Genomic DNA, 20,368 nt, shown 5'->3' on the forward strand with positions numbered 1-20,368 from the left:
AAGCGGGTTTGATCCGTGGGACAGTTGCAGATATGGATATGAAAAAGTGGGTTGCTCCAGTTCACGTTAGAGAAGAGACCCCCCTGGTTGGCTGCCACCCTAGCAGGGAATTGTCACTTCAATCATGAATGGGTGTACCTAGAAAGTGGTAATAGAGCAGAGACTAGATTGGTTACACCTACAGACTCCTCATCATGCTGCTGTGAGCATTGGTGGGCGATGAGTGATGCGTCTCGTCTCCAGTGTACCAGAAAAATTAATTAGAAGAGACAGTACCAGAGAATAGATTTTATTAGGAAAGACAGTACCATGCAATGGATTTTCTAATGATTTTCTAATGAATAAGCAGGAGCATTACATCTGTCAATGTTTGGCTACGTATACAATTCCACTGTAGTCACCCAAATTTGCTTTCTATAGGTGCATGGGACACTTCCCATATAATGTTCTGTTACCAGATATCAGATAGTGCGGTTTTGTTTATAAAAAACACAAAAATATGTTGGTTACCCTCTAGGGGGATCTTACCACCTCCCAACAGGATAGATAGGTGCATACCCTCCAACATCTGAAGGGCAGAAATCGGTACACATTCGGGAAGGGGGTGTGGCCACGTGGTAAAGTGGGCGTGGCCACACACCCATTCCGAATGTGTTACTGTGCATTTTGTTAATATACCCCCTATAGTGCACACACAGCACAGTGTATATACCCCATATAGCACACACACAGCACAGTGTAGATACCCCATACAGCACACACACACTCACAGTACAGTGTATATAGGACAGCACAGATCATGTCATCACATCATGTACAGTTTCAGGGACAGCCCGCACGCGGCATGCTCAGCTCCCCAGCGGTGCAGGGCAGGATGACGTCATGGCGGGCCAGGTCTCACTCACCTGGTACACGGAGCCGCCGCCATGTCACATGCACGGAGAGCGTCCCGGTCCCGCCCCCTCACTCGCCCATTGCTCTGGGACAGGTGCCCGCGGCCTACTATTGGTCAGTGGAGACGTTACTCAACCTTTCCAGGGCCACGCCCACTGTAAGCGGCCGGAGGAGGTGGGCACGCTGAGACTGCTAAATCCCCCTGCTGCAGGGCACCTCGGGAGATGTAGTCTCCCCCCTCACGGCTTACGCTGCCAAAAGAGCAGGCAGCGTGGAAACAAAATTCCACTTGGAACTGCAACTTCCAGAGACGGAGGAGCCGGCTTGCAAAAATCGGTACATTCGGTACAATTAGATTTAGCTGGTACAGACCATTAAAAAACGGTACTGTACCGGCTAAATCGGTACAGTTGGAGGGTATGTAGGTGCTATCATATACTCCTTGTTCATTTGGAAGTGCTAAAGGCTGAACGCTCCCTCAGGGGTCTCTGAGGCCAGATGTGACTGGTATCTCCTGTCTGACTTGTAGATAAATAGGTGGACAAACGACCATTTTGCGGTACTCCGGCTTCCTCAGTGTCCTAAACTCTGTCTGACCTGTTGCCAGTAATATTGTCTAGGTTAGCCAATCCCTCAGGAGAGGTATGTCTCCAATGAACCAATAAAAACGGTGGGCGTGTGAGGAAAATTATATACAAATATTCTATCCCTGGCAACCAGTCTAAAGAAATGGTGATTGGCCAGATTCGGTCACATGCCTCATCACATGTGTGATCATTTGATCTGTGTGTGGGCGTCCGAATTGGAAGTGCCGTCTATGTATGACCGTCTGGTCATCATTTGCACGTGCGCACTTGTTGTTATGGAGACCTGGCAGCATTGTTTCTACTGCGGGTGGCTCCTGAGTGGATGCGATTGGTATTATGTCACATGCTTCGTCGTATGCGCGATCATGTGATCTCTATGTGGATGTCCAGGTAATACTGCATACCTCCCAACTTCTGTGCTGATCGCCGCGCGAGTGGCCGAAAAGGGGGCGGGGCATATGCAAATGAGGATGCGGCTTATGCAAATTAGAAGCAACCTCATTTTCATACGAGAATAGACGCTGTGCGCATGCGCACAGCGTCTATTCTATTAGATTGGGGGGTCTTCCAACTGCCACCCCCTGCAGCAGGACAATGCCTGACGCGGGTGGGACAGCGGGACAGGACCTGAAAATCGGGACTGTCCCGCTGTAATCGTGACAGTTGGGAGGTATGATACTGTTGTATCTAGGTGGCCTGACCTACGTTGCGCATGCGCGTCCATTGTCATGGAGACCCTGCAATGTTGTTTTTGTAGCGGGTGTCTCCAGGTATTCGCCTGTGACCAGCAGTGTAAGTGCTGATACGCCTTTGCGCCTATCACCTTAACATTAGTAGGGGTATTATTAAGACTAGGTTGGAAGGTTATGGACATTATTAATAGGTTGTCAGGTGATCATTGTGTCATTCTGAATGGATACATTATATTCCTTATTATTGGTCATTATCAGATCACATGTCACGTCCCATGTGTTACCTTATAGGTAAAGAGATTGTATACTTATTAGTGCGCTTGCAGCGTGCTGGTTGTCAAGAAGATGTGAACATATGCTATCTTAATGTCCTGTTGATCCTGTATGATCACAGGGCAGCGTTAGCATTTTTTACACATGGTTTTCTTAGTGATAGGGGGCAGAGAGGTGTGACCCATAAGGGGATATTCCAAGGTGCATTGTCACATTATTGCAACAATGTAAGAAGAAAAGATAGTGTGTCACAAATATAGCTGAGTATCTTGTGAATTAGTGATGTATTGCTATTGTGTACATAAGGTAGTGACTGTGATGACAAACTTGGAACGATTATGTGTGCTGTCTTGTGATAAGTTCTATAGTTGTGTTAACTGTGTAAAGGTGTATGATGAGGTGATAGTGTTTATAGATTATTGGGTAGACATAAAGGTTAGTGAGAACTGCTTTGAGTGTTAAATTTAGTGCCCATTGATATATATAACTGTGGAAAAAATTCACAAGTGAAAAATCCGTGAGAGGAAGGAGGGGGTGTTTGGAAAATATTTTATGTAATAGTATAATCAATGCATGGGAGCTGTGGTATTGATCTATATATGAGGGCCGGCTTTACCCTTTTGGTATGTTGGTATACTGGGCCTGGCATTTTTATGCACAGAAAAAAAGGGGGGGGGAAGCTTTTTTATTTGGGAAAGGGGGGGGGGGGGGGGGGCGGGGGGGGAAAGGATTTTTGTGTATCTTGGTGTTTTACCATTAAAAATAGTTTTCTATCAAATTGGGACTCGGAAGGTCTAAATTATTAAATGGGGTTAGTTTAACCCAAAAAAGAGGTATAGTTGTTGTACTCATTCAGACCATGTGGGCTGACTGTGTTGAGATAGTAGATCCATTTTGTTTCTCTTTGGAGTAGTTCTTTCATGATGTCTCCTCCTCTGATACCAAGTTTAACTTGTTCCAGCCCAAAGGCCTTGAGATTTTCTGATTTGCCTTGATGGAAAGAGAGGAAATGGCGAGCTACTGATGTCAGTTTTCTTGATTTGGAGAGGTCCTTATTTGCATTGCGAATATTGCCAATATGCTCTAATAATCTTTGCTTGAAGGCTCGAGTTGTCATCCCTTGTAGGTTGCAAGGGCATTCCAGGCAGTACACCAAACCTATCGTGCTGCAACTCATGAACTGTTTGATGGAATATTGTTTGCCATATCTGTCTGTAATTTGATCATTTTTTTTTTCATGTTGGTACAGGTTTTACAGGTGTTATACGGATATGTTCCTCTCAGTTTGGTTTTTTTCTGGGGTATTCTCTGAAAGTGGCTTTGCACCAATTTGTCCCTTAGGTTGGGGGACCGTCTCCAGCTCAGGGCAGGTTTTTCAGAAAAAATTTCCTTGAGGTCACTGTCAGCACGCAGTGTTTAGTTATCAGGTCTTGTAATTCCCTCCACTCAGTACAATAGTTGGTTACAAATCGTAGTTCGGGTTGTCCCTTCTCAATCTTCTTGGGGAAGATGAGGTCTTCTCTATTAATTTTGAGTGCTTGAAATTTGGCTGTCTTAATTGACCTCTTGCTATAACCCCTGTCCTGGAGTCTGATCATCAGGTCATGGCTTTTGGCTTCAAACGTCTCTCTTGTGGTGCAATTACTTCTTAAACTGAGAAATTCACCCTTAGGTAGGTTTTTTAAGGTCGGTGGAAAGTGTGAGCTCTCTCTATGCAGCAAGCTATTGGTGGCAGTTGCCTTCCTGAAAAGCTTTGTATGGATGTTGCCCTCCTTACTTGGATAGATCTGTAAATCCAGGAAGGTTGCTTCAGTTTGGCTGATGTTATGGGTTTGTCTCAGGTTTAGGGTATTGGTGTTAAGAATTTTGATGAATTCATGCAAGTCCCTCTCTTCTCCTTGCCAAATTAAAAATATGTCATCTATATATCTAATATAGGTGATCATCTGATTGGTGTAGTAGTCATTGGACTCATTGAAGACAAATTCCCTCTTCCACCACCCGAGGAACAGGTTGGCATATGTGGGCGCGCATGCCACGCCCATTGCTGTTCCTCGGGTCTGGAGAAAGGTAAAATAATTTTTAAGCAACACAAAATCAAAAAGAATGAGAAGGAACTCACTAAAATCATCCATTCCCTCCAAATCCAGAAAGTCCAGAAAGTATTTGATCGCTGTTATACCTTGATCATGCCGGATACTGGTATATAGTGATTCGACATCTAGTGTTACTAAGAACTGATTGGTATCAAGAGAGACATCATTTAGTTTTCTTAGGACATCGTGTGTGTCCTGGACATATGAGGTTAGTGTGTGGACGTGATGCCTCAGGTGGTGATCTATGAAGATACTGGCCTGTTCTAAGAGGCCCCCAATACCCGAGACAATTGGTCGGCCGGGTGGGTTGTTCAGGTCTTTATGTGTTTTTGGTAGCATATAGAAAGTAGGTGTTTTTGGATTTTCAACTTTCAAAAAGGAATATTCCCTATTAGTTATGATTCCATTTTTATGGGCTGCGTCTATTATCCTCATGTATGATATTCTGAAGTTGTCTGTTGGATTGAATATCATGGCACGGTAGCAGGTCTCATCCCGGAGTTGTCTATATGCTTCTTTGGTATAGGCATCTTTCGACCACAACACAATGTTTCCCCCTTTGTCTGAGGGTTTGATTAGCACATCCTCCCATTGGCTAATCTCTTGGAATGGTTTCCCTTTCTTCCTGTGTTAGGTTGTCTTGTTTGATCAGTTTTTGTTTTTTGTTACGATGTAGGGTATCTATCTCTTGTGATGTTAATTCATAGAAAACTTTAATTTCTGGACAGGTGTTCATCATGGGCATGAAAGTACTTTTCTTTTTTAATATGTCTCTGCTGGTCTTTTGTGATAAATCTGGGCTCTGGTTTTCCAATTCCAGCTCTTCAAGCATTGCTAGGGCTATCTGGTCTTCCTCTGTAAGCAGGTTACTGGTATCAGAGATAGTTTGGGTTCTTTCAACCTCTGTGTTGGTATCTGAGGGATATTGTATCGGTGATCTTTTTTATTGAAGTGTTTTTTCAGTAATAATTTACGCCAGAAGAGTTGTAGATCCTTTTCACACGAGAATCTATTGAATGTGGTATTCGGAGAGAAGGATAGTCCTCTACTTAGGACTTCTATTTGTAAAGGGGTAAGTGTTCTGGAAGATAAGTTGATTACCCGTAGGTTCGTGTCATTTATTGGAAGTTCTTCCGAAACCTCGGAGATTGACATTGGGGAGTATCCCATTTTCTAGTTTCTCGTTCTCATCTTCCGTCCCCTCCATATCCTACTCTTCTTGGGGCACGATAACGGTTCTTTGTGCCCAAACCTTCTAAAAAAGTAAGGGGGGAACAAGATGTAGTGGTGAGGGGGTTCAGGTTAGTTTGATCTTCTGTGTCCGATTGTTCCGCCTCCGAGGAGCTATAGCCACTTTGATATCTCCGGGCTATCTATCTCGTGGGGTTCGTCCACTTGAAGATCCTTCCGCTCACAAAATTCCTTTTATACCATAGGAATTTGTTTTTCTTCCTCTCTATTAAGGTCTGTTCATAGGCGTGTAGATCTTCCTTCATTTTTTCAAATATTTTTTTGGAAAGAATTATCCTTTTCCCACTCTTCAAGTTTGTTACCTAGGTCTTCTATCTCATTTTCGCAGTGATTTCGCAGATCACACATGTGATGAGGCATGTGACCGAATCTGGCCAATCACCATTTCTTTAGACTGGTTGCCAGGGATAGAATATTTGTATATAATTTTCCTCACACACCCACCGTTTTTATTGGTTCATTGGAAACATATCTTTCCTGAGGGATTGGCTAACCTAGACAGTATTACTGGCAACAGGTCAGACAGTGGCGTAACTAGAAATGTTGCTCCCCCCAGCCCAAAAAAATTATGGCACCCCCCCCCCCCCCTTCCATTTTTAGTAAATAAAAAAAAAAAAAAGCATCGGTGTTGGTGAGGAGTTTGTTAGTGTGTAGGGGGCTTAATAGTCACAGTCAGTGCATGTAGACAGTGTAACAACAAATTGTGTGCATTTTGTCAAAATTACTGGTGATAAAGGCATATCTCGTTAGGTGAAATATAACTAATTTTTAGATGTTTGCTTATCTCCATTATAGGATTTCTAGGCATTCAAACAAACATAAGCTGAGTTTAGATATTTCTGGCAAACACAACACTGAACATAACAGTGCTTGGAACATTTGCAAAACCTGGTGATTTACTTATACTCGGTCTCCCCCACTTGCAGGGATAGTGACAGCAATGCACAGATCTGAGGAAATAATCACTGGCTTGACCTATGGCTGTTTGTTATGTGTTTAGCCGCGGCAGTGTACGTTTTGGAGATAGGGTGGGAGAACGATAATTCGTTCTGCTGCCTTGTGTCAGTACCTGCCAGCAAGAGAAAAATAAGGCTAGGGAGCTTCTGCTGATGTGCAGGGTCCTGGACCTGCAGCACACATACCTTCGTTTAAGATGAGACGAAGGCAATACAGCAGCAGCAGCTAGCTACACAGAGAGCACTTCCCTGATGCTAACAGAGCCGTCCACCTGATCCGGCGCAGCAAATCACAGACAAGCAAATCACACACAAGCACACAAGCTGCTGCTGCCAGAAAATCAGGGCAAAGGATTGAGGCGGGTCACTGAGCGTCCCCAGATAGAGAAGTGTATGGCTGGTTTCACACACTCCGGCTCCTGCCGGACGGTGAAATCCCGCACGGCCAGGGAGCCGTGCCGCACACACTAGTTTATCATGGAAGGGATGGCCACAGCCCGGCAGCCGTCCCTTCTAGTGGCGGGATCCGGCTGCAACCGTGCGGCCGGGTCGTGGCCCATGTGAATGGACAAAATAGTGTCCATTCACAACTAATGTGTGCGGCACGGCTCCCTGGCCGTGTGGGATTTCACCGTCTGGCAGGAGCCGGAGTGTGTGAAACCGGCCTATGTATCCTATTTCTTATTGGCTGCTGCAGCAGCTCACTCACACACAGCACTCCAACCTTTTTTCAGCTGTGAGTGACCCTGCGCCCCAAAGGTGCCGGCTCCCCCCCCCGCGACCGCTTGGGCTGCCTAGCGTTAGTTACGCCACTGAGGTCAGACAGAGTTTAGGACACTGAGGAAGCGGGAGTACCGCGAAATGGTAGTTTGTCCACCTATTTATCTACAAGTCAGACAGGAGATACCAGTCACATCTGGCCTCAGAGACCCCTGAGGGAGTGTTCAGCCTTTAGCACTTCCAAATGAACAAGGAGTATATGATAGCACCTATCTATCCTGTTGGGAGGTGGTAAGATCCCCCTAGAGCGGAACCACCATAGTTTTGTGTTTTTTATAAACAAAACCGCACTATCTGATATCTGGTAACAGAACATTATATGGGAAGTGTCCCATGCACCTATAGAAAGCGAATTTGGGAGACTACAGTGGAATTGTATACGTAGCCAAACATTGACAGATGTAATGCTCCTGCTTATTCATTAGAAAATCCATTGCATGGTACTGTCTTTCCTAATAAAATCTATTCTCTGGTACGGTCTCTTCTAAATAATTTTTCTGGTACACTGGAGACGAGACGCATCGCTCATCACCCACCAATGCTCACAGCACATGGGAGAAAGCAGCATGATGAGGAGTCTGTAGGTGTAACCAATCTAGTCTCTGCTCTATTACCACTTTCTAGGTACACCCATTCATGATTGAAGTGACAATTCCCTGCAAGGGTGGCAGCCAACCAGGGGGGTCTCTTCTCTAACGTGAACTGGAGCAACCCACTTTTTCATATCCATATCTGCAACTGTCGCACGGATCAAACCCGCTTAATTGTGGGGATTGGTAAAGCCAATCCATTAAACGACAATCAGCAGCAGTTGCCGTGCAAACAATCACACTGCAGGGATATACTAGCACATCTTCATCTACGTAAATCTACTCAACTCCCATATTCTAAACCTACACCATTCTTTACTACTACCTGTTCTTTGTTCTCAAACAATACATGAAAACCAGATTGTTGCATCCCATGAGATTATTTTAGTGCAACCTTGAGACCACTAGGTGGTGCTACAATAACCAGAAATATAATTATACCGTGCATTTGCTGAAATCTCCCCCTATTTCTATTTACATCAGGGGTACTCTGTGTTTTCTTATCAATGTCATAGATTGAAATATAGCCTCTTGGATTAGACATTGACAACATAGTTGAGTATATTCGCAACTCACCCACAACATAGAGGTGTCCTCTAGTAATTTCCTTATTATCACCGCAAAATAGGTAGTCCTTCTTCACTGATATTTATCGATCAGGGAACGTGATTTAAACCGTAATTTAAACCCTGAGAAGGAAGATAAGACTACCCATGTAAGACGGGGACCTTGGATATATAAGGATTTTTTTTGTGTATATATGTTACGTGTGTCATGTATGTCCTATGTCATGTTAGAATCACTTTTTTAATGATTGATAATTAAATGCTAAGTTTTAATAAAGGCGTGCCCCCAAACAAAGAGAGTACTTTTCTTTCCGTGTTTGACTATTCCTATAAATGTAAAGACTATAAAATAATCCCACCATCTATTCATGAGCATATCCTTATAATTTGGTAATGAATGCACATATAGTAGTACCAGATTCAGAGATGAATAGGTCAATGCCAAATGCAAGCAGTGTTCCTGTCCAATCTCTAAGAAGGCACATGCAGGAGATGCATGGAATTGTGATTCCAGCACTGCAACAGACTATGTAAACTGGGATCCAACATTGCTACCATTGGTGACGGCGTTCCACTCAGCCAGCCTCAGCTTGCGCAGCTGGCAAGTGGACACTGGGTCTGTAAGACTAGGAAGTTTGCATGATGACACACAGATCCTTGGCTTTCTTCCAGTGTATGTAACATGTCCCCATTTCTAGGAATGCAGGCCTCCCTCTGCCATCTCCCCATCCTATCAATGTTGCTGCCTGTCAATCAAGGAGTAGCAGAAGGGGAACTTCATACAACAGCGCAAAGGCCCAACCTGTATAGTCATGGAGAATAACTTGTAAAGTTGATGATTTCTAATCTGTGTGGGAACAATACATCCATCCATCTCTGAATCAGACCCTTAGTTATGGAGATTATTTTGTCTTAAGGGCCTCTATTTAACAAGATTTCCCTTTCCTCACTAGAGATGTCTGGGGGATTACTCTGATGTCCGTTTTACAGAGGAGGTTCCACAGACCTTCATACAGAATTTCCAGGAGAAGCTGGCTGAGATCTCCCATTCCATTAAAGAGAGGAACAAGAGCATGAATTTGCCATATCCCTACCTGGACCCGAGTGTGATTGAGAACAGTGTCTCTGTATAACATGACTAGGGGCTGTGATCTACTGACTGACTGTGCCTGACCAGATTTCTCATGTCCTGATTTGCACTGACCATCTGTGTTGGGAGGGGACTTGACCTTGCAAATGTAGCGTGTTCAAGCCATTGTCAGATAATATTTGATGTGATTAAAAGTTTCAATAAAAGCTGTGTATTGACATTCCTACTTACCAGGTAACTCTGATGGGGAGTGTCTGCCCTTAGACTGTATTTATTGAGCTGACCTGAATTAATTTAGATTTTATGTTGGAGAATGGCAAAGGAAAAAAGGCGCTACCAAACGTCAGCTCCAGTCATTTCAACTTATACCAACAAAAACTGAGGAGGGGACTTCCAAGGACCCACCGGTCGCTCCTCCAGATATATCAATCTGAGCAGCACCGACCTTGACTGGGGGTTCACTTTGGACACACGGGTCCTCTATATATGGTAACTGCCATCAATGCAAGTTTTAAAGGAACGCTTGCTTATGCCCGGATACACAATACAATACTGTATATATTAAAAGGCTTGTATCGAAAAGCCGCCCTCTTAGCGTAAATCCTAAGAACACAAAGTCAGAACTGGAAATATGAATTATTTATTCCAAGAATACTTCAGGGCTTTATTTATAAAAATGGTTGCAAAGACGATTACAAAGATTTTAAAAGTACACACAGTATAATACAATTTCAAGAAAATAAATGGGAAAAGATCCAGAAATCCTAATACACTGACTCAAACAATCTTAGGTATTTCTGTCTGTGGGAGACCTTCACAGAGTTGGAGGTATGGTCATTCCCAGCATATAGCTGAAGTCCCCAAGAAATGAACACAAGCTATGGGGAGAACAAAGTAGTTATACCTGCAGATTCCTCCCTCCACCTTTAGGATTTTGACCATTTCCCTGCTGGACACTAATGAATGTCCATAAATTATTGATCATTCTACATGAAAGGATGAGTTCACTGCTTTTAAGTGACTTGTACAATAGAAAAAATGCAAAGTCTGATAAGAGATCTGTACTGAAGGGGGGAGAACATCTCTGACCTCTCTCTGGACAATGTTGATCTAACCCCCAATCTGGTTTATGAGGGGTCTCAGATCCTTATCAGACAGCCTAACTTCAGAGAACTCTACAGATTTGTTCTGTATTCTCTCAGAGTGACAATCTCCTAGCCTCCCTGGGGGTGTGTCTACAGTGCTTACAATCTGCAGAGGGAAATTACAGGCAGCCCCCCTTAGCCCTCTTTGGGTCACATTAAGTTTGCAAGCGGAATACAAAAAATAATATTTATAATACACACAATCATAGGAAACACCATTTCTGCGATCCAATCATGTGATGGTTGTGACACCTTCCCCGTCAAAATGGCGCACAAGGGCGGGGTCACCGTCTCATCAGTGCGATATTCACTACAGACTGCCACAGTTCCCATGTTAGGATAAGCGCTATGGATGGGACCCATGAACTCCAGTCCTCTTGTACCACCCCTAGGCTCTGCATATCACCCACCTCCCACCTGGTTACCTGTACTACCCCCAGTGTGATACGTGACCTTTGTAATCCTGATGGGTACCTAGGTGAATTTTTCCTGGCCTCCCTTGTACGATGGCAGTGTGTCTAACCTCTGACTCTGCTGCATCTCTACCAACACTTTCCTATACTTGGCATCTGTCAGGGTAACACCTGATGCCTCAGCCGCAGCTAGGGCAGGCAAGAGGCCTGGTTCCTGCTCCTCTCCCAGGAGGCTGCAAACTGCAGGCATACAGGTGTCTCTGCCCCAGTGAACTGGGAGCACACTGATATAGTGGATGCTGTATCCCCTTTTTGCCATCCATGCTGGCAATGACACAGCCTATTCCAGCTGTTTGTTGGACTCCCGGGCATGGATTCTCCCCTGCAGCCGGTAGTTTGGCTCCACTCACTGAGATCAGTACCAGCACCTACTGCCACACCCCAAATGGGCATTTTCCTGTGGTCAGGGCCGTAACTAGGGGGGGGCTGGGGGGTCACGCGCACCGGGCGCTGGAGGTGAGGGGCGCTGTGAGGTCCGGTGACAGGTGTAGACGCTGTAGCGGCATGTTACTTTGACTTCGTCCATCTCCTACAAGCGCGGCTGCAGGAAGCGCTGATGACTTCGAAAAGACTTGCCGGACGCTGATTGGCTGAATTCAGCCAATCAGCGTCCGGCAAGTCTTTTTGAAGTCATCAGCGCTTCCCGCCGCAGCGCTAGTAGGAGACGGACGAAGTCAAAGTAAGATGCGGCTACACCATTCTTGCCTCACTGCGGCTTCAACGGAGGAGAGGAGGCTGAGTTAGGAAGCCCGGAGAGCCACACCCAGCTGTCCGCCGCCGCCCCGGACAGCAGCAGCATGGGATGAGGAGGAGAAGGGCAGCAGCCGTGGCGGTGAGAGGACTGTGCGGGGAGGGGGGGTCTCCGGCGCCAGGGACAAGGCGTCATTTGGTCCGGTCCCCCCTGTCAGCTGCTAAGCAGCAGGGAATAAACGCTGTGCGCATGCGCACAGCGTCTATTCCCGCAGCCAGGGGGCTGGGGGCATGGCTAGAGGCTCACAGAGCCTCTGAGTCATGCCCCCATAGCGGCAAAATGGGGGCGTGGCCTCGCGGGAGAGCCACGATTATAGGCCACGCCCCCAAATTAGGTCACGCCCCCGAAAATTTCGGCGCGCAGCAGCATCACTACTACGAAGCTTCAAAAGTTGGGAGGTATGCTTTCACAAAAGGGGGGGCACCAAATGACTGCCTTGCCCCGGGCGCCGGAAACCCTAGTTTCGGCCCTGCTGTGGTGTAAGCATTCCAGAACCTCCGCTTGGCTTGGGCAGCCTTAATGTGATTTTGGGCCAATGCTATTAAAGGTTATAAAGTTTCTTTAAACAACAAAAGGTAAACCATAAATATGATAGAAGTAATTTCAGGTATGGCTCTAATGTTGTTTCCCTCACCCCCTGGCACTCGTAACACTGTATGTTTAACTGTACAACAGGTATGGGGCGTTTCCCAGCACTACATACTGTACAGTGGGAAATTTAGACATGTCCTCTTCCCAGAACCTCTTGTCCGGAGCTGACTGACCCACCCTCCCCTTCACTGGAGGGAAGGTCCACTCACTCAAAGCCTCACACCTCATTGCTATGCTTGTGTGAGGAGTCTTGCCCTCTGTTTGTGTGTGCACATTGTGAAGGGGCGCTGCATGCTGCCTCTTCCGGCCTCACCGCCACTGCTTGAGACGGAGTCCTCAGGCTCATCCTCAAGCTGACTGATCAGCCGAAACTCACTCGGCAGAGTTGCACCGGCCAGAAGATGGTGAGTGGTGTGTTACCCGCTGCATGCACAGGGACTGGAGGGCAGGTAGCGCTGACTGTCTGTGTGTACAGTACAAGTGCTTCCAGCATAGTTAGGCTTGTGTCAGGTGTGTATAGCTGTCACACAGGGCCTTAATCTAGTTCACTCTTAGTGGCAAATTCCTTCTCAGATGGACAAAATCATGTGCACTGCAGGTGGGGCAGTTATAACTAGTGCAGAGAGAATTAGATTTGGGTGGGGTTTTACTTCAAAGTGAGATCTACTGTATATTGCAGTGTAAAAATAAAGCAGTCAGTTTTTGCCCTGCACAGAAACAAAATAACTCACCCAAATCAAATTCTCTCTGCACATTTTACATCTGCCCCACCTGCATTGCACATGGTTTTGTCCATCTAAGAAGGATTTTGTCAGAAAGAGTGAACTAGAATAAGGCCCACAGTGTGTGTGACAGCTACACACACCTGACACAACTATACTGGGAGCACTTGTACTGTACAGCCTGCAATTCCAAATGAGCCGTGACTCGTGAGCCGAGACACTGACTCAACACACTTCACTGAGCTGAGCCTTGTGTCTCAACTCATTTCTAAGAATCGCTTTGCACATGACTACTCAGGGGAAATCATATGGGATTTAAATCTAGCCATTCATCGTAACTATTAAGGTAGTGTTTAGCTTAAAGCCATATTGAGAAGAATTTCCTGTGACAGGTATGCTTTATTTGCATATTTGCAGTATATAAGTCGGTGTAACAGCCATAAGGTGTGTCAGTCCTGTTGAACTGATATCTTTGCCTGCTGCCATCCACTTGCACACATTTCTAAGAATACTTTTGTTTTTACAGTTGAGCTATTTTTGCAGACATTTACTGTATAACTGGATCAATAGATATTTCCATATCAACTGCTGCTGCGACTCTTATCCCCCGGATTAACAGGTGACAAAAAAAAGATAACGTGTGTGTTTCTCCAATAAAGACCAGCACACCAAAAAAAGGTAAGGTGCCGCTAGTTACTTACCTTAAAGTCTTTGATGGAGAAATGTATTTTTGGTCATTTGTTGAAATTGCCTTAATATAAGCATTGTTTTTTCCAATGATCTACTATTGTTTAAAAATAGGATTTTCCATCATACAGTATCTGCCATTTAGTTAACATACCTCCAAATCTTTACATAGGTGTACAGGGCCGCCACTAGTAATTTTGGGTCCCGGGACTGACCTTCAGTAAAATGGTTCCTCTTCCCCCTCCCCACTGTTTCATAATTTTTTTTATGTAGCAGTGGGGAGGGGAAGAACAATAACTGAAGGAGGGGAGAGGATCAATTTTTATGAAGCTGCAGCAGCGTGGAAGCTGGGAGAGGGGAGAGCAAGGATCTCTAAGAAGTAGTGGGCACGGGGAGATGAAACATTTTTATGAAGCTGTTTCAGCAGCGTGGAGACAGAGGAATACTTTTTTTGAAATCAGATTCACAGCCTCATCTGTACAGGGGGAGAACAGGACTGACGAGTCAGGACACTACAGGCTTCTCCAAGAGAACTTCTCTGAGAGAAGCCTGTAGTGTCCTGACTCCTCAGTTCTGTTATTGTGCAGGGGGAGCAGCCTGTGGTGTCCAGTTATTGTGCAGGGGGGCAGCCTGTGGTGTCCAGTTATTGTGCAGGGGAGCAGCCTGTTGTGTCCTGTTATTATACAGGGAGAGCAGCCTGCGGGGTCCAGATTGTGTCATATTATGTAATGGGCATTAAGGTGTGTTCCATAAAGTGTAATGCCTCCTTTTTTTGATGCCACGCCTCCTTTCTCATGAGACCAGGCCCCAGGGCTGGATTTATCACTAGGCCCGTGAGGCACGGGCCTAGGGGCGGCACCTGTCTAGGGCGGCAGCCGCCGGGCACCTGCTGCCGCTCAGTTTGTCAGTCTGACACTGACTTTTACAGAGTGGCCGCTCCTCAGTGCAGGGAGCCTCTCTGCATCCCCTCAGCGTTGCTGTCGGCTCAGCTGCCGCTGTACCTGTCCCTCTTTTGGGCAGCAGCGCTGGAAGCGTGAAGCCACAGTTCTGTCCCTCCCTCCGTGCAGAGCATACAGGCAGTATGCCTGCCCTGCTGACAGCCTGTAAGTCCGGAGCTCGTGTTCCGTGCAAGCAGCAAGGAACTATTCTCCCTGCAGTACACTCAGGTTACGTAGCCCTCCCTTCTGTTATCATGCTGCTGCTGCCTGCTACACACGGAGTGAGCGAACGGAATGTGACTCTGGACTGAAGCACTTTAACTGTTTGTCTCCTTTCTTTTAAACAGTAAGTGCTATTGCTAATAGATTGTCATTTTTTTTTTAAATGGGTGCCTCCAAGTGTGTACCAAAGCTACACCAGAGTAGGGGAGGGGGGGGGGGGGGGCGGTCCAAAATTGTGCCTAGGGGCGGCCTGACCACCAAATTCGCCCCTGCCAGGCCCCCTTTTCACCGCACAGCTTTGCCGCGCAAGTGTCCCGCTTACAGCGGGTGGGCCTGTGTGCTCAAAATGCCAGGGCCGATTTCTGGTCCCAGTCCGGCACTAAGTACTAATCATTGTATTTCATTGTCTATTGCAAAGTGCCTGTGATACTCAACCAAAGCCCTATTGGATTGCCCCCTTTACGATATGCTTACTGTAGTAAAAAAAAAACCACGTTTCACAGTAAATTACATTATTGTTCAAAATGATTGTATTCTCTAATGGTCCATGCAATTTTCCTTTGGATTTTCCTTTAGTAAATTTGCAGAACCAATGGAAGATTATACACAAAACTAAATTGATGCTTAGTAAACTTTTCCCCAGGTCTGAGACATTGCTGACTGGTCTAATTCCTTCCAGCGCTGCTCCATCAGGCATTGTTACCTGAAGACATGGGGACCTACAAGCTAAAGATTGCTACAGGGACTGACCTGAGTGCTGGGACCTGTGACCAAGTCTCCATTGTTCTTCTGGGCACCCTGGGAGAAAGTGCTAAACATCACCTGGATCATAAGTGGAGTAACTTCAGACCTGGAGCTGTAAGTATCTCATTAGTATGCTCACAATAGAGATGAAGCCAGTTTCATTCATCCGGCCAGCGCGCCTTATCTTTCCGCTTCTGAGAGTCGCTCGCCGGGAAGGGGTAGCGCAAACATCTCACACGCTCGTGCGTCCAATTGCCGTGAATGGTGCTCCCAAGCATCTCACATGTGCACTCGTCCCGTTCTCGCCAAACAGTGCACTAAGGGTATTCAATGTTGGGTCACGGCTATCGAGCTGGCCCGACAGCCGTGACCCTGTCCCATTCTCGGTCTGCTCGACTGAGAATTTGCAGGGGGGATTCAATAACCTGCTGCCGCGGGTCGAGAAGGGTGTGTGGCCGCGAGCTGTGGTCGGGGAACGGCGAGCTGCGGCCGTAAGCAGTGGCCCGACTGCTTGTGAAGTCAGGCTCGTTCTGCCGAGATCCCCCTGTTCAATAGCGGGAAGACATTGTTGAATAGGGCCCCGCAGCCATCTTCCATGTAGGGAATGGCTGCGGGAGGATTGAATATCCCCCTAAGGCCGGGATGTATCAACGCTTACCGCAGCGCTGACATCCCGTTTACGCATCCGCAGTGCCTTCTCATGATTTATCAATAAAGTTTCCGGGTTTTGTTGTTAAAAAAACTCAGTGGGCTTGTAGCATCGCGGAGTTTCCGGCGCGGCAGCTGCTATCATAGAGTTCTATGCAAGCTGACGCGCTGTGTTATGTATTAACACTCGCAGTTGTTAGAAATTATTCGCCTTATATTGCTGGCGAACTACAGTGTTGGGACAGGTCAAATATTAAACTATAAGGTAATTCCAGTTGTGTTTGTTTTATTTTAGGGGCTGTTTACTTGAGGTAAACCTAGGTTGTGTTGTGGGATGCTAGGGTGAGGATAAAGGAAGGTGAGAGGCATGTTATTGTAATTTGAAAGGCAAAATAGGGTGAGTTAATAGACTCATTAGGGTGAGGTGTGAAGAGGTGTGAGGTGATAGGCTGATTGCTGCGAGTAGAATTAGGAATGACAGAATAAAAAGTCATTGCGTATGTGCAACAATACAAGAAAAAAAAAAAAAAGACGAAGAGATTCCGACAGAGGGCGGAGTTACCGCGGCCATAAATAAAAATGAAATAAATAATACATAACGCGGAAATCTCCGCAAAACGGCAGCGAAGATGGCGCGAAAAAATGAAACACACTTCACTACAGAAATGCGAGTAATGATACATCCCGCCCTAAGACAGAAAGATATGGTTCCAGTAATGAAAGCTGATTAATTATAGGAAGTAGAGTATGCATATCAAATCCATGGACAGGTCAAAGAAATGTGGGGCATATTTATCTTTTTTTTTTACTAAATAATGTGAAAATGGGAGTTTTCACACTATTTTTGTATTTTTTTCCCCCCATTACAATGAAACGTATGTTAGGGCTCGCCACAGTGGCATGATGCATCTCCTCTAAGGGCATGTCCCGGCGAGATTTTACATGTTGACAAGTATGCTATAACAAGTTCTGTATAGTAATGTACTGTACATGACATTTATTGCACACATTTTTTTATTCCCCCAAAAGCCTTCCGGCAAACTGACACTGAGTATGAAATAAGATTAAGACTGATTTGTTCCTTTGGCATAATAGACAATATAATTGTACCCTTCATAACTAGCATTAGAATTACTGTATTTGCCCTGCAAGTTCTTTAACCCAGATCATGGGCCAGATTCTCTAAGTTTCAAAAGTGATAAAATGGAGAGTAATAAACAGCCAGCCAATCAGCTCCTACCTGCCATGTCACAGACTGTGTTTGAAAAATGTCAGGCAGGAGCTGATTGGCTGGCTGTTTATCACTCTCTATTTTTCACTTTTGAAGCTTAGAGAATCTGGCCCCATGACTGGCTTCCACCGCACTATATAAAATACAGTATACCATAGTCCTGTGCAGCATCATGTAATAGATGTATGATCTATAATTCAAGTGCACATTCTGCGAACTGAGGAGATGGTGCGATCCCAGGCAGAGGAGCACACCAATGGTTTCCCGCGCTACCCAGTCCAGTCCCAAACAAGGTTATTTCAGGCAGTAGTGGGAGGACTGCACTGCTCTCAAGGGGTAGTGTGCAAAACTTGGTCTTGGTGAGATGGAGCCAAACATTCTGCAGCAGTATGTGACCATATCTAATACCTGAACACTGCTGAAGATTTGCTTAGATTTACTTTCAGACTATATTGCGGGCCATATATCAGGACGACCTGCATAGGACCCCGATCCTATGCCAGGCTTCAGATCGGTCAAACGAGCGCTTTAAAGTACATACAATCGCTTATTTGGCTGTAATGAGAGCCAAGAAATCAGATGTGCAGCACGTCTGATCTAAGGCCCGACTTCATGACCCGCGGGAGTTCGCATTGTGTACACACGATGTTCACACAATCTGTTGCATGACCAGTCGAGATTGGACACTTGGGTCCTTTCTCGTTCTGGTGTATGGTGACCTTATCACTGGTGGCTGTAGTCAGGTGCCTTGAGAACCCACATTGAGTCATGGAATAAAGTGAGATGTTTACAGATCAACCTAGTCCAATATTGTTGCCTGGTCGGAGTAGCGCATAAATAGCATTAATCAGTGGCAGGTCCAACAAGCATGTGAAAGCCTAAACCCCACAGTTTGATAAAGAAATCTGTCTACAAATCTCCTGATCCCTATTATGTGTCCTAGTAACATTCTGTGGTTCCTCGGTGCATGTTTCTCAGACATCGCTCTGCTTTTCCAGGTGACTGACTTTGAAGTTGACACAGAGAAAGATCTTGGAGAGCTCCTGCTGGTTCGGCTGTCAACAACGACCTACAAGAGTTTTAATACAGTTGCTTGGTATTGCCGTTATGTCAATGTGACCTGCCCTAATGGTCGGCTCTACCAGTTCCCGTTTCAGCAATGGATACCTACGGGAATGACTGTGGCAATACCAGAGGGCAAGGGTGAGATTCTATCCAGACTTGTATTGTGCTCCCTATGAATCTCTTCATCTTTGATATGTAGGTGGATGTCATTGCGGGATAGGTAAACGTGCTCACCCCAATATATTACATGGTCACATACCACAAAGAGCTTCAGCTCCATGTTGGTGTGCAGTATTATCTATTATACAACCGGGACTGATGTAGAATTAGCGTATATGTAACACTACAGATGGGAAGGTTTCCATGTATGGGCTCTATCCTTATGGCGTTACATGATTCCTCTGGCTGACTATGGTACATTACAGTACACTTGGGATCTGTTCTGTTTCAGGCATCATATTATCCGGCAATACTCACCCACTACTCAAGCAACAGCGGACAGAGGAACTGGAGAAGGAGAGGGAAACTCACAAGTGAGTGGCCGATATACATGGAGTACAGCTTTATTGGTGTTGTGTCTCTGGGGAAATTACATTTTTCTAGAGAGATATAATGTATTCCCTTTTAGTTCATTTGGTAATCTCCTTAAATTCTGCTATATAAGTTCTTCCTAGTGGCCAGGTTCGGTTTAAATTTTTACAATGCACAACTTAAGAATATATGTTTATGACTAGCAAATGGCAATTTAAATAGACATTTATCTCTCCTGTTAAACTATCAACTAAGCAAAGACTCTTGTAGAACGTGTATATTTCAGGTGACTAGTTCTGAAATATCTTAGCTTGGGTATATAGTGTACTCAGGGGTGTAGCTACAGTGTGGCAGACCCCGCGGCAGCTTGGAGGAGCGTGCGCCAGCGGGGTCTGTGGTGGGCACACTGACATTAGGCAGATTGACAGCTCAGAGTGGCACAGAGACAGAAAGAAAGGTGGAGGAGTTCCCAGTCTCAACTTGGTAAGGGTCTGTGTCTATATTGTACTAATGCTGGCTCTGATATGTGTGTGTGTGTGTGTGTGTGTGTGTGTGTATTTTATATAGTACAGTATCTCAGTTACTATCATATCTGGTAGATTGAATTAATGGGCATGTTGGTGTGTATAATTTGTAATGAGCATGACAGTGTGTGACATAATTTTTAACGGTGCTGTGCATAATGTGTAATGAGCATGACGGAAGTGGGCACACTGTATAATGAGCATCACGGTGGTGGGCATAATGTGTAATGAGCATGAGGGTGGCGGGCATAATGTGCAATGGGCATGTTGGTGTGAGGCATAATGTGTAATGAGCATGACAGTGGTGGGCATAATGTGTAA

At 45.5% G+C, this 20,368-nt stretch overlaps 2 protein-coding genes across 2 annotated transcripts in view; both read left to right on the top strand.

Annotated features, from left to right (window-relative positions):
- LOC146058558 (polyunsaturated fatty acid lipoxygenase ALOX15B-like) overlaps window positions 1-9,909 on the top strand; it is a 38,900-nt gene extending 28,991 nt beyond the window's left edge. The window contains exon 14 of the mRNA XM_083170842.1: window positions 9,639-9,909. Coding sequence (XP_083026968.1) covers window positions 9,639-9,818 — 180 coding nt within the window. The 3' untranslated portion in view covers window positions 9,819-9,909. The remainder of the gene's footprint in view (window positions 1-9,638) is intronic.
- LOC146058049 (polyunsaturated fatty acid lipoxygenase ALOX15B-like) overlaps window positions 1-20,368 on the top strand; it is a 154,071-nt gene that overhangs the window by 91,572 nt on the left and 42,131 nt on the right. The window contains exons 2-4 of the mRNA XM_083170012.1: window positions 15,984-16,162; window positions 18,926-19,130; window positions 19,444-19,525. Of these exons, the coding sequence (XP_083026138.1) occupies window positions 16,016-16,162; window positions 18,926-19,130; window positions 19,444-19,525 (434 nt within the window). The 5' untranslated portion in view covers window positions 15,984-16,015. The remainder of the gene's footprint in view (window positions 1-15,983; window positions 16,163-18,925; window positions 19,131-19,443; window positions 19,526-20,368) is intronic.

This window comes from Crinia signifera, chromosome 2 (genome assembly GCF_055691185.1).
Source record: "Crinia signifera chromosome 2, ASM5569118v1, whole genome shotgun sequence".
In the NCBI taxonomy this organism is placed as follows: Eukaryota; Metazoa; Chordata; class Amphibia; order Anura; family Myobatrachidae; genus Crinia; species Crinia signifera.